General features: G+C 35.4%; 1 protein-coding gene across 2 annotated transcripts; it reads right to left on the bottom strand.

Moving 5' to 3' along the window:
• Window positions 1-25: 25 nt before the first annotated feature.
• On the bottom strand, window positions 26-8,771 carry LOC109537326 (GTPase-activating protein; the record flags this gene model as incomplete). Of its 2 annotated transcripts, XM_048665193.1 has the most annotated exon segments (11): window positions 26-1,823; window positions 1,941-2,222; window positions 2,289-2,532; window positions 2,616-2,722; window positions 2,807-2,818; window positions 2,951-3,126; window positions 3,872-4,025; window positions 4,215-4,421; window positions 4,477-4,599; window positions 8,338-8,486; window positions 8,579-8,771. In XM_048665193.1, coding segments are annotated over 11 exon segments (1,753 nt in total), but the record flags the coding sequence as incomplete, so codon positions are not given.
• Between the last annotated feature and the right edge of the window lie 5,727 nt (window positions 8,772-14,498).

Here is a 14,498-nt window from a genome sequence, read left to right as displayed (position 1 = left end):
CACATAAAATTTTAATAAATTCCGAATTGTTTGAAGGTTTATTATAGTTTTGTACAACAAAAATATCCACAGACAAACCTATAAAAAAAACAACATACATTTGCAATAATTTACATTCGTTAATAATACGTTAAAAAGAACAATGATTTAAAATGCAAAACATCAGTACCAATATACAACAAAGTGGGTAAATTTTACCAATAAAACTAGATTTAAGATTCGTTTGATGAACAATACCTAAATCTTTCTCTGGACATAAGAATAAAATAACAAGGCGAGTTTTAATTCCAATCAATTTATACATAGATGAGGAGATATTTTGGGAGATTTTCAACTATATTGGTTCTAAATTGATGTAGTAATTTGCCTCTTGAAAACCGAGACAAACCAAATCCGCTGTTTTTACCTATTTGTAGAAAATAATAATTTTCTAGCGAATTATCCAGCAGTTTCAACTTTAAAGCGCACCTTGCGTTATAACATAAATGCTCCGTCTGATAATTAAAAAAAAATTATACAGAAATGTACATTTTTTCATGTGCTGTAAAGTTTTATATCCTCAATTTGCCTTTAATACAGTCAACACAATGTCAAGTCCTAATAGGTAAATTTCTACATGATGATAACGAGGCCTTAAGTATACAGGGAAGACAAAAATATACGACTGTAAGTCCTAAAGTAGTAAATATACACCTAAATGTAGTCACTCTATTTTGTTATTGCTTAACTTGGACTTTTAATTATACATGTTATCCTATAAAGGCTGTACAGTATCTAAGACACGGGTTTGTACTTCTATCCATAAGAAACCGAAACAATTACGCAAGTTGTGTCCAAGTGTCCAAAAATGCTAAACACAATGAGATAAATTAAGCTTAAAACGAGTGTTGGGTTAATTAGTGTAGTTACGACATTCGAGCCTCTATGACCAGTGAAATGATATCCGAGTATCGTTCCATAAAGTAAAAGTCCACATTAAAACATGTGATTGAAAAAATATTGTTTATAATACAATAAAGCGCTTTTTAATGACAATACACACAATAAAATCTTCACTAAACATCAATATTTAATAATTAAGTTAGATATAGGGCAGCGCACCTTTTTGTACCTAATTTGGTGGTTCATTTTCGGAAGCAGAATTCTAATCGGTTAAATCTTGTCTTTATACAGAAGAGTTTTGCTTCCAATTGTGCATTTGCGTCGATCAGCAAACACTTTGTACAGCCCAACAAATTTTGATTGTCAATTATATGCAAAATTTCCACCCACTAATAAAAAAATATGTTCACTATATGTATTTAAAATATATTAAACTCTATTCGTACCTAATTAATGTATTCTATATACAAAACGTAAAAGTCATTTGGAGTCATGAAAAATTGCCCTGTTAAACCAAACATTGTGCAGCACATGTAAGTAGTTTGCATAATAAACCTCTCTAGGGATTGTACACTTAATGTTAAGCGGTTCATACGTAATATACATCTGCAAAATGGCAAGTGGAGAAATACATTCCTGATTCACCGAACAGGAAATATATCGTCATATATTTAGAATATTAACACTGGCGTTCTTGCTTACGAAATATGTATTATTATAGCAGTCTTAAATTTGAGAATCTCTAGAGTCGAAATTTCTATACAAATATTATACTCTGTTCCGTCTGTTATATGAATATTATCGCTAAAATAAAATTGGCGATCGCTAAACTTACTCATGATAACGTCGATTCGGTCGTGGTCATGCCACGCAGAACAACAGTTGGATCCAGATTCATTCGAGATGCTAGTAGATAATTATCATCTCCAATTGGAGTCGCCCTGCAACAACAAAGTAAATTTTACCGTGGCTAGTTGACTCAAATTAATGCTGAAACAGCCGTTAAGACAGAGCAAAAATAATTTATTTGGTTTAAATTCAATAAAAAAAAAACTTACAAGCTTCCGTATTTGGTATTCCTGTCCAACGCCCTCTTGTAGATCCGATGCTGATATTCGATTTCGAAAGCCACCTCGTGCAACTTCTTCAGAACGTCACATATCATCGGCTCCCGCTCCTCCAGCACTTGAATGTACTTCTCCAAATGCGGTATATGCCCGATAATCAAAGAGTGGATCCGCTGAAGATCTCTCTCCGGATCAAGAGTCATGTGGTAGTTGTTGCTGTCCACTTGAGAGACTTCGCTGCAACCGGGCGCCAGCTCATTGGGCGATTTACAACTAGAATTGAAAAAAAAGGCCTGTAAAGAAGTGTACTGACGACCAAGAGGAGGTAATGTCACTCACCACATCCACTCTCCATTGATGAACGCTGATGGGTGATACTTCTTCAGCCTGTTGGCGTTGGTCTGGCAAATTTTAGTCAAAAGATCCACCCATTCCTTCTCCTCCACGCAATTGGCTGCTTGCACGTACAATGCCCGTTCTGGTTGTACGATTTGAAACATGTTTTTCATTTTGAAAGACGTTTCCGCAAGTCGTTCCACTGCGAGAATGTTGGAAAGGGGAATCTCGCAAAGAGCATCTTTCCCTAAAGACGGAATAATTTGATAAATTTTCCAGCAGATGCTAATGACTAAGAGTAACTGAAGTGAGAGGTAAAATGAAACATACCTCGACTTTTCGAATAGCTCAAATTGTGCGTCGTTAGCTTGAAGTATCTCTGCTTGAAATTCTTCCGTCCAAACCGCTTCCTGCCTTGTGCCCTCTTGATCATCAACCTGCAAAAGATTAATAAAAATTAGACCACCTGAATAAATAGAGACGGATACTCTTATCTAAAAAGTTTCAGTTCATTGATTTACCTTGTAACATCTCTAAGTAGCAGCAGCAGGAGAAAGACAGAATCAAAGTTTAATAATTCACAGTCACGGATAGCGAGAGTTAAGATCATACTCAGAACCATACAGATTAATTTCTTCAAAATCAAGCGAAGAACAAGAACTTACCCTTCTTTTAGCGTTACAGGCTTATCGTTTTCAATTGCCTGTGGACTGGATGTGTTGGCGGAAATAATTTCCAGAAACTTTTTCATTGCCGTTTTGTGTATGTCCGTACAAAACTCCTTGTACAGACAGTCCATGTATTCTTCTTTGCATACTTGTTGCGTCGAACGACAACTCACCTAAAACAAAAAATGTTCGCTGTTAAAAACAATTCTTAAAAATAAAATCAAAACGGTATTTACAAAAATTTTCATGCCCTTTAGAGCCAAGAGTGCTCTTTCTAACGAATTAACTGACATCAACAAACAGTTAATTCTTTGAAGCTCTGGGCGCAACTTAAAAAACGCTCATTATTTGCTGCTTCAGATTTGAAAGCTTGGTGATCGCCGGAGAACGAAACTTTCAGGTTCATAGAAAAAGTATGTTTTATCTACCCCAAAAAACGACTGAGGTTTCTTGCTTGGTTTCGCAGAAATTAATTTTTGAAACTTTGGGTGTAATTTGGGCAGAAAATCCCTTGATTGTGAGTCCTAAATTCAGGACCTCTTTAAATCCCACTTGATTCATATGTGAAAGCTTGTTGAATCCTCCCTGCTGATGGGTGAAGAACGACACTTTCACAATCTATACAAATAAGTCTGCTGTGCTCTTTCTACTACAGGGATTGACTGCCTTCCATTCTGCTTGGTTGCACAACAATTGATATTTGGAAGCTTGAGTGCAATTTTACCAAAAACTTGGTTGTGGGACTATTTGCCTCGTAAAGAAAATCGAGCATTCCAAACTTTTAGGATGTTGTTTCTTTCTAACGCCAGAAACTCATTCTCTTCGACGGCGACACAAGTCCGAAAAATTCACCAATTTCACACAATGGCCGCGAAAGCGTAACTCTTTTAATAAATAAACCTTATCAGTAATTCTTACCAAGTTTCCTAGCGACTGAATCGTCTTTGAAATCAAAGTAAGAGTCCGATTTGTTTGGCAGTCAATAGCTTGAGTAGTTAAGTCGAACAGTCTGGGTCCCAGAATAGCAGGTGCGAAAAACCTCAAGAATATAAAACCTGATATCACAGAATACCTGGAAAAGAAATAAGCTGATAAGGACTAATTACATGCAACAAACATTCTAATTCTAGGAATAAATTACATTGTTTCAGTTGGAAGGAGAGGTTTTATATTTTCATTACATTTTTCAACAACTGAGGCCGACAACAAAAGCTGTGCGAATTCTTCCAAACCTGCAAAAAGCTCAATCGTGGATACTCACCTCACTTCTTTATTATTTGGAAAATACAGCATAGCGCACTCCTTTAAGTTATGGAAAATCTGGCACATTAGAGCCGGACAATGTACGGCACTTTGCGTAATGTCGTCGAAAATGTTCTGGATGTAGGCTTTCAGATTCGCCTGATTGGTCTGGATGGTGTTAGGATCCCGCACTCGCGTCGGATCTATTTCGCATGGCTTTTTCTCACTGAAAATGCCCAAATTTTTACTAAATTCCCGCAGTTAAATCCACGTTCGCTTACCTAAAGATTAGCTCAAGAGTTGGTCTTAAGGTTTTATGCAGGTACTGAAGTCCAATAAGTCTCATCGCTTCGTCCATCATCTTGGACACTAAGGTATTGCCTCGGAAGATGGTTGTTGGATCCCTGTAAAGTCCAGAATATATTTTTATCGTTTCCAGGCCCGGTCCTGATCAGTAAGCAAATTTTGGCAATATGAGGAGCGTCCAAGGTCGGAAAACGGTTCGTTCATTCATGAAACTTTAACAATAAACAATAATTTCTATTTATAACGTTTATTGCTAGCCGGTTAATACGCGAATATGCACAAATGCGATATTGAAATTCATTTCTTTCGCATAAAATGCAGCTATTGATTTTCATCATGTCTGTGTAGTTGATATGAAAGTGGTTTACATGCAATGAACTGAACTGAGCCTACATAACATCCTACCCAAAATAGCCAGGCATAAACCATGAAAATAACTACAGTTGCATATCTAAATATGGTCGGTATAAAACAATAACAGGCAGACACTTAGGAATTAATGGGCAGCTATTTGAGCCATGGATCGCTACTGATTATTTTCCTTCAAATGATCAGATGGCTGCAAGCAGAGTATGCTAAAACCAAAGGTAAAACATTACTTTGCCACGTCACCTGCAAACATTCATTACTGCTTGCGGTTTCAAATTTCAACACCGAAACGACATTTTGTCGGTCTGCGGTCTATATTGTGGCTGACTCATCGGAAATTGGTGGTATTTGAAGTGTCAAATGGCTCAGTACGATGGCTTATTTAAATCAATAAATTACATTAGTTAAAGCTGCAGATCTGCATAGATGTTTATTTAGAATATGAAAATCGTTTGTAATAAAGCTCCTGCAATTTAATGACGCTTGATAACTGCTTCGAGCTCCAGTTCACTCAAAGGTTCAGTGGTTTTTCAATCATTTCTCATCCACTATCTGCATTATCCAGCATTGTCAGTCTCTTTCAACATTTTTCTTTATGCGATTTTTCAAGTTATTTTTTAGAAAATACGTGCGATGAAATCACTTTCTGCCAAATAATGAGCAATCAATGAACAGTTCCTTTGTTAAAAGGCCAATAAATCAATTAACTAAATGCGATAAGATTAATGCAATGCCGATTTTAAGGAAACCGTAGATACTCGGAAAAAACTATTTCGACTACCTATTTCACATTCATCAACGACTTGATCTTCGAAAGCAATGTCAGAAAGTGGGCACATTTAAAAATACCGTCTCGACCATGCCTTCCAAATCAAGAAACCGAAACAGTGACAGAAAACATAGGGCAATCTGTGTACCGGCTTGCTTTCCATCTATTTTTAACTCGAAAAACACAGAAAGAAGTAATTATCTTGTCAAAAGGTGAAACCCATTGAAGGATTTTGTTACTGCCCGATGCCAACAGACCCAACTAGAGACGCATGATGGAAAAGAAAAACAAATAGAATTGGGTCAAATTTAAATAAAACGGTCATTTCGTGCCCGAACGAAAATTAACTAACTCAATCATGCTGCTGCCTCAATAGACCACCGGACAGTGCATAAGCCCGATTTGGTATGCGTTGATTCGCGTTCTTATTGTTAATTGTTGTGAAATATTACCATATGATGTGTGAAGCATACCAATTGGGTGACACAAATTAAAAACGGAATTTCAATCGAGTAGAGGCGAACAGACAAATACTTTTAGTTACTATTGGAAATTCTCCAAATAATCTCAATAGTCAACGTTTACATGAATTTGGGCACTCAGTATACATACTAATCAATAAAATAAATAAGAAAGAAAATAAAAATTAATCGGGAATTTGTCGCATTTACAACAAAACCATCGAGTGCATTAATTGATTGAGATTAAAGCATCAATAAAATTTGATTATCTTCAGTAAACCTACATTTTATTGAAAAACGATACTTTAAAGATAAGAAACCATCCATCTCGTGAGTGCAGAATTGTTCAAAGTGAATTATTACGGATTATTTTTAGATGTGCAACTTTACTTGGATGGTCTTGAAATTGACAAAAAACACTCCAAGCTACTCTGACTAATCAAAAATTAAGTCTCATTGTGTGATCAAACATACTTCAACTGAAAGCTGGTTTAGTCAATAACCTCAAATCGATTTAAGATATATTAGCCTATCCTACAATCTTTTTCCACTTAGGTTCTTTTTCCGTGTAGGCGCTGCTGTGTTTAAAAGGTAATTTTAATATTAAAGCCTAATGCCCACGCGAGCGAAACGCGTGGGCTCCGCTAATTTATTACGAAAATCACCATAAGCAAACTTGGGCTTATAGAACTGGCCGATTTTTAGCGTGAAAATTTCCTTTTCAACCATATAAAGAATTTACACAGCCGCATTGAAAAAGTAACAAAAAAACGCACTAGTTAAAATTATTCCTGAATATACACGATGTTCATAAATATACCGACGAGCTTTCGAGGTGAAAACAAATCTTTTCCTCTGAGTGTTTTTTGGCTCAATGTTTATAGTTTTCTACCCGCGAAGTTCCTCAATTTGCATAAATCAAAAAGAATTTCCAAGATAAAATTTTTAAGATATCGGTTCCCGACATCTGAACCTGCGTTTGAAAGCACAAAATTCGCCATTGTTCGGCTTTTCAAAGCCCGAAATTCGAAAATTTCAGAATCAACCCTTAATTGCGCCCGTTTTGTGGTGAAGAGGTGGAATTTTTGAAGCATAAAATGTTCGGGATTAATCCGGCCGTGTTGTCAGCATATCAGATTCTTCCGGTATGAAAACGCTCACGATTCCAGAAAACGAACTTTTCCGGATACATCCGTTTCTTATTCAGTTCTTATAGACTGTACAAACTTCCACGATCTGGTAAGTGCGTTTGAACGTTCATTTTTTTTATATAAAACTCGGTCTTTAATTGAAATTGTTTGAAAGCTTTGAATTTGAATCGTTCGGAATCAACTTTTCGGCATAAATCCGGCGTCTTCAAAATTTCCGGGCATTTGAAAACTAAAATAGCTCAAAGATAAAAAGCTCAAAATATCCGTTTTCTTCAGGTTCTTTAAATTTCCAAGCTGCTCATTGATTGGGGTTGTTTTAAAAAGAAGAGTGTGGAGGGTTTCAAAATACAAACTTCGACATAAATGAAGTCGAATTTTTGGAATTTGAAAACTTCCAAATCGGTCTGAAAATGGGCCAGTGCGGAACCCACGAGTATGGAGGGTTTCGACAACCAAATTTTCATTGATAAATCCATTCAATTTCCGTTTTCTTAATTTTTTTTTAAAGTTCAAAATCAGCCTTAAAATTGGCTTCAAAAATGGAAAATACAGCGCATTTTGCAATTTTGCGGCCTAAGTCGCTCATATCTTTCTTATTCTTACTGAAAATGCCACAAATTCAATATAAACGTTGTTATGTCGGAAATAAACCAGAAAATTCGACAAATTCCTTAAAGAACACAAAACCATTCTGGTACCAGTCCAGTCTATAAAATCCAGCCGTAGTTCTTCCGCGTTCACAAACTTTCCCCATCTGAAGAATGCATTTTAAAGCTCAATATACGCGCTGTCTTCAGTGCTTGAAATTTCAAAATTGCTCATTAATTGGGTTTGTTCTTGATGCTTTTTTTTATTATTCGTAGGTACTTAGATTTTTATCAGTTGAAACCGATTTAGTGCAGTCCACAGCTAATCAAATTAATAAATAATAACATTTGGCTAACGGCAGTTGCATTAATTAAAGTGCTTACATATAGCTTAAGACAGTGAATTAATTTTCAATGGAAATGCTCTAGTTTGAGTGAAGCCCCCCGATTCCTTGCCAAGGAACAAATTTTTCCTGAAAAACCGTAATCATCTACTTACGTTACTTTGGATATTTCCACAGTGGCTAAGGATCGTATAATGGGCACCACTTTTTCCGAGTGGAGCAGGATACGAACTAATGGAGGCGCTATTTCTATCTTGTTAATAATGATCTCTCCTAGAACGTAGACTGAACTGTTCGTTACAGGCTGGAACAAAAAATGCATTTTTAGTAATTGCTATTCATAAATTTCCAAGAGTTGCATATTTTAAGTATTAAGAATTTGGAACAGTAACTAACCTGAGCGGGTGAGCTTTGTAAAAGTAAAGATTTAAGATTGTCATAAATAGCTGCCGGAAAAACACGATCCTCCGTATATTGAACTTGCAGCCTCAAAGAACCCAAACTGTTGTCGCTGGACAGTCTCGTACCAGGCGGAGTAGAATGAGTCAAAAATGGACGGTTTTTGCTGGACCGGGGCTGGAGAAAATACCTGAAAACAACATTTCGTAGTAAATAATTTGCTGTTGTAAATGCAACATTCATTCAGCAAATCGCTTTTTATCGTCGTGTAAAAACCTGTTATTGAAAACAGTTCCAGATCTACTACGGTCATGACACTCCCCCGTCCAAAATATGACTAATGATCATGTTTTTTTCTCCATATGTCGGCATTCAGGAAACAATAAAGCACGTAATACCTATCCTATAGAATTCGTCTAAAATTAAACGCGTCAGCATATTCAGCAGCACCCAATTCTGAAAGATTAGAGGATATCCGGATGTAGTTAATACCAGATTCAGACAGAGAGTTTTACCAACATGCATCGGCTAAAAATAGACAATTTTTTTTTTAAAAACAGATATTACTGTGTTTATTTCATCGGCAAGCCAAGACTTGCTTTAATTGACTTCCGCACTAATCGACTTCCATCTACAAACGCATCGTTTGATCAAATGATGCCAGAGATTGAAGGGGTTTGCTTAAAACTCTCCAAAATATTCAAATCTCAATAATTAGCCTTCCTCAAGGTTAGCACACTTTGGCAATCTCTTAGTTAAGATGCATCTCGGCTTTTAATTACCTATTATGTCTGCACGTCCCCCTTTTCCGGTACTTAGACCGCAAAGTGCCAAGTAAGGCGCAGTACTTAAACAGAAAGGACAATACTGCACATTCAATATAATACATATTTTAATGTCTTCATTACAATATTGACAATAAGACCATTGTAATTGCTGAAGAGGCATTGTTGCCGCGATAAGATAGGCGGCACTTTGGAAACTTATTCATTCCGTTCTTGTAAGCATTCTAAAATCAGTCCTCGCCTGTTTCAACTAATAATTCCATTTTTTGTTGCAATTTTTCTTAATACTCAACGGATCAATAGAAGTAAAAGGCAAGTTCCTACAACACTATCACATTAATAACGCTTTAATGCATCGACTGGAAATGAAACTCTACCACCAGCAAGTTCACAAGCCTAACCTTTAACAGCAAACAAACATAACAAACCCGGAAAAATTGCACATACATTTATGAACCAATGGCCTACAACGAGCGAGATACGTACTATGTATGTATGTATGTATGTATCCGCCAATCCAACAATATGCTCATTGATCTTTTTGTTTCGTTATAATTTATCACGGTCAACAGCCAGTGGGATACATAGAAGTGCAAATGTTACAGGTCACAGTTTCTAACAAGTAAATATGTTTCAGATAAACAGTAAGTAAGTGTAAAGCGATGGAGTAAATCACGGAATGGAAATCGGCAAATTGGCCCAAATGTTGCTTTTTTAGAAAACTATGTCAATTTATATTAAATTACTTCATTGGAACTCATGAGTTTTTCGAGTTTTTAGGTCGTCATTTCAAATAATTTTCTCCTGACTTTTCGACAATTTATTGAGCTTTTGTAAGCTTATCAATTGGGCCTTGTTTGGTATACATCCGAAATTTCACATGTATATCTGCCCGAGTTTACAACATATACATTTTAACCATATTTTCCTTTGAAGCAATTCGCAAGTTTCGAATGTTGCAAAAAATCAGCAAACGATCCAAATTAATAGCCATTTTTGCATTTGTCCAATACTCTATAAATACCCTGTTTATTGTGAATATACGATTGAATTTTTTATAGTATAGAACCGGTGAAATAAAATTTGCGTTTTTTCTTCCTAACTTGCAAATTTTGATATATTTTCCTCATCTTCCTGTACAAATGCATCTAAAAAACTGAATTGTTAATCAAATGAACGGATATTATCAATTATTACACTGTTTATAAGCGGGTCGTAATAGTTCCAGACAAAACACGTTTTTTTCGTTTCTTTATCAAGTCGTTATTTCCACATTCCGGGCTTCTGCAGGCCATAACTAATTCATTATGTTTGCCATCAACAATATTACAAAGTCGTCCAACTACGCCCATTGTAATAATTTAATCAATAATGAATAATTTATAATTAGCCATTAAAATATGTCGTTTCCAAGAGATTTTTCCTCCATATAAGGCGGGAAGGTGAGGAATACAAATTGTCGGCATAATGTCTCTATGTCATATCCTGTGAATAATAGCGGCTTCTTCGGTACACTCTGTGTTAGTTTCGAGAATTGCTTTAATTAACGACATTTACTGAGAATTAACGTAATTTTAAGCTGCTTAATAATTGGTAGGAGGAAAAAGGCGCGCATTTCAACGCACATCACAAAACCATTGAGGAACATCTGATGAATTAGTGACGATTTCCTGTCCGATGTTGCATGGTTATTCAAAATAATCAGTAAAACCATTCGTTATTAAATAGAAATCAACGATAAAAATTAGGGAAATTTATTCAACTCAAATGGTTTTAGCTCAATTAATTTAAAAAAAAATCTTGTTGAAAGAAAAGTTAAAATAATTCTTCAAAAATCCTTGAGGCTGGCAGTAATTCGAAACTTTCCATATTTATAGTGTGGGCTTTTATCTATTGCAGAAGAGCCTGTTGAAAAAAGGCGGCCGGTTGTAAAATTTTCCAAAAAACCTGTGATCATGATCAATTTGAATCTGAACATATTTATAAACTCGCCTTGGGCCTCTCAATAAAAAATTAAAAATTCTCCAACTTTCTCAGTTCTGGTTCAATAAATTTTTGCAAAATGAAGTTCAAAAAATTCTGCAAAATTATTTGATAACGCACTGTTTCGAAACGTTTGTCGATTATAAATTCGACTTTTGTCTTTTGAATAAAAGATGGAAAATCCTCCACTGGTCTTGGTTTTTGCTCTATTGGTTTTGGAAAAACTTCGTTCCGAATCTAGTGAAGGCAAAAATTCCTGATGATGGCTGTAACTCGAAAGTTTTTACATTCGTAGCTACAACATATCTCGTTGTTAAACATGAAAATAAAAAATCCTCCACCCCTTTCGAGTTTTGTACAACTATTTTTTAACTCCTTCCAGAATTGTTTGGTTAAACAGACACTAATACTTGAAAAAGAAATCCTAGAATTACAGATTTTCGGACCAATTCGAAATATTCCACATTCATAAGCTCGTTTCTTTCCTACTCAAGAACAAAATTGTATGTATGTAAATCTTGTATCTCTGGCGATTTTAATATCTGAGCGTTTGTTGCTACACACCCCATTTATCAGTAATGAATAAAACAGGATACGAACAAACATGCCACGTAATAAATACGTCTAAATACTTGAAATATACATCCGCAAAAAATGCCTGCAATCCAGCGAATTATCGGAGCACTTACCTCCACAATCTTTAAATTCCTAATATTCATTGAATGAATGATACATGAAATATGTATGTGAATGGAAATAAGCCGATTCACTCACTTTTATTATCGTATTGGGAATCATTATGGAAATTAAATCTACGTCAAATGAACCTATTTCAATACTCGAATCCCTGCGGGCTTTTATAAGCAGCAATTTATGCACCTATTATTGAAAGATTAATCAGCTTCTTTGGGGGGTAGTTGGGCTTTACTCTTCAACACATTTAAATAATTGTCTCAAAGGGAAAATGTTCTCATAAAACAGCGGTCATTTGGTCGCAATACCCAATAAAATCCGTTCTAAATACATCCATTTGCTGTTTGAAATATGCTTGAAGTCATTTATTCATAAATTCGTGTAATAAGTAATGGCCAGCTTGCGAAGGAAATCGCTTTAGGAAGTGGGTAGGTGTTGCGTATAAGCAAACCGCAACACGAGCCTGTAATTTTTTCCAATATGAAAATTCCCACATGTTTATTTTACTACAAAAAAGCAATAAAACAGCCCACACAGCTTCATTCACAATAGATTCCACTGACATCATTTTATAGGCTAATAACTGACAAACAATGATTCCGAACATGAATGAATTTTAATTAGATGCTAGATCTGTCTGTTTACCGGCTTTTCCATTGTAGCTTTTCTGGTCTAGATTTCATTGTCGGTCGCATTTCAATGAAAATTATGATTGGTAGTAGAAGTGGGTGGGGTTTTAATCAACTAATGCAAATTGTTCAAGGAAATAACCTACTTAGAGGCTATATATCATCTATGTCGAAACTTTCGTTTTTACACGGCTTTTTAAAAGATTAGAAATATTAGATTCATATTAAAGAGAGAAATCTACGATCTGCTTAAGGTTTAATTTTCAGTCACCTAATTTTTGAACCATTTAAAACTTTTTTGGTTTTCAGATTCCAAGATTTGCGACCAGGTTCGGGTTGCAATCTTGTTCAAAAATATTCGCTTCTTTAATAAAAACTCTATTTAAAAAAATTATATAGTCGTTATTCTTATAAATGCGATTGTATTTACCTGCCGAACGGTATAAAAACGCTTTCGTAGCTACGCATTTTTGAAGAAAGCGTGCGTATGAGGCAAAAGTTGGCATGAAAATCGAGGAAAAATCTGCGATCGATCTCGCTTGAAAGTTTCGAATGAAAATTCTATTTCTCTATTGAATAATATAACGGACGATTTCCCAACTTCTCGAGCTATAGAGCTATGATTTTTTGAAAATGCGAGCCAATAAAGCAAGTGCGGTATTAAAATTAGGAAAAAATCTTCGAAAAACTGCGACTGAGAGGGTTTTGAATGTCGTCCAATAAAAATAACTTAAATTCTCTATTTAATATAAAGGACTTTTCCTAACTCAAAGGTTTCAGAGCTACAAAGTTTTGAAAATACCGCTCTTGAAGGTAAAAGCTGCTATTGAAGTAAAGGAAAAATCTCGGACAAACTGCCCCTGAATATTGCGTCTGAGAGTTTGTTGAAAACGTCCAAAACAAGGACTAATTTTCAACTGAACAGTTCAAAGGAGATTTTCTAGCTCGACGGGTTGCAGAGCTATACATTTTTTTGCACTTAACGGAAAAACGCTTCTGAAAAACATCCAAAAAACAGCTACTGAGTATGCTTTGAACACGTCCAATAAAAAGGACTGTAATTCTCGATTGAACAATATGCAGCAATTGGAACTATGAATTTTTGAAGAAACATCACCATTAAACGTACGGAAAAATGCAATTGACAAAACACGTGCTGATTATGTTTCCAAGTTTTCCTATTAAAAATACTTTAATTCTCTATCGAACAGGCTTAAAATCGTTGCTCAAGCTTGTCAGGTTTCAGAGCTACGATTTTTTAAAGGAATCGTGCCTTGAATGCAAATGTTGCCATTAAAATGAAGAGAAAAGCTCGGAAAACCCGCGACCGAGTCTGGTTGCAAACTTCCTCATAAAAAAGGTCTCTAATTTTCCATTGGACAGTATTAAAGTCGTTGTTCAAGCTTGTCGGGTTTTAGAGCTCCGATTTTTTCAACAATGCGTGTCTAGAAAGTAAAAGGTACCAAGAAAATTAGCGAAAATCTCGGAAAATTTGCAACCGAGAATCGTTTAAAATTTTCCCGTAGTGAGAGCTGAGTTTCTCTATGGAACAACTATTCAACAGGCTTTTTGAAACTTGTCGGAATTCACATACAGGGTGATTCAAATTTGGCGTCATTCCTTTTAAGGGGTGATGGAGGCTCACTTGGGGAGTACGAGAAAAATATTGAAAATTTCTAGAGGATATTAACAGTTGAAGATCGAATTTCAACTTTGTTATTAAGCATTATTTTGAAATTGTTCCATGCTTAATTGGTAGAATATTGGAATACTTAAGCATTCAAAAAGAAAAATTACGAACTTTGCTTCAAATTACGAAAAAAAAAA

The sequence above is a fragment of the Dendroctonus ponderosae genome, unplaced genomic scaffold (genome assembly GCF_020466585.1).
Source record: "Dendroctonus ponderosae isolate FM_Combo_2020 unplaced genomic scaffold, Dpon_F_20191213v2 Dpon_F_20191213_3, whole genome shotgun sequence".
Lineage (NCBI taxonomy): Eukaryota > Metazoa > Arthropoda > Insecta > Coleoptera > Curculionidae > Dendroctonus > Dendroctonus ponderosae.
Note: the sequence above shows the minus strand (reverse complement) of the source record. Positions and strands in the feature narration are given on the sequence as shown.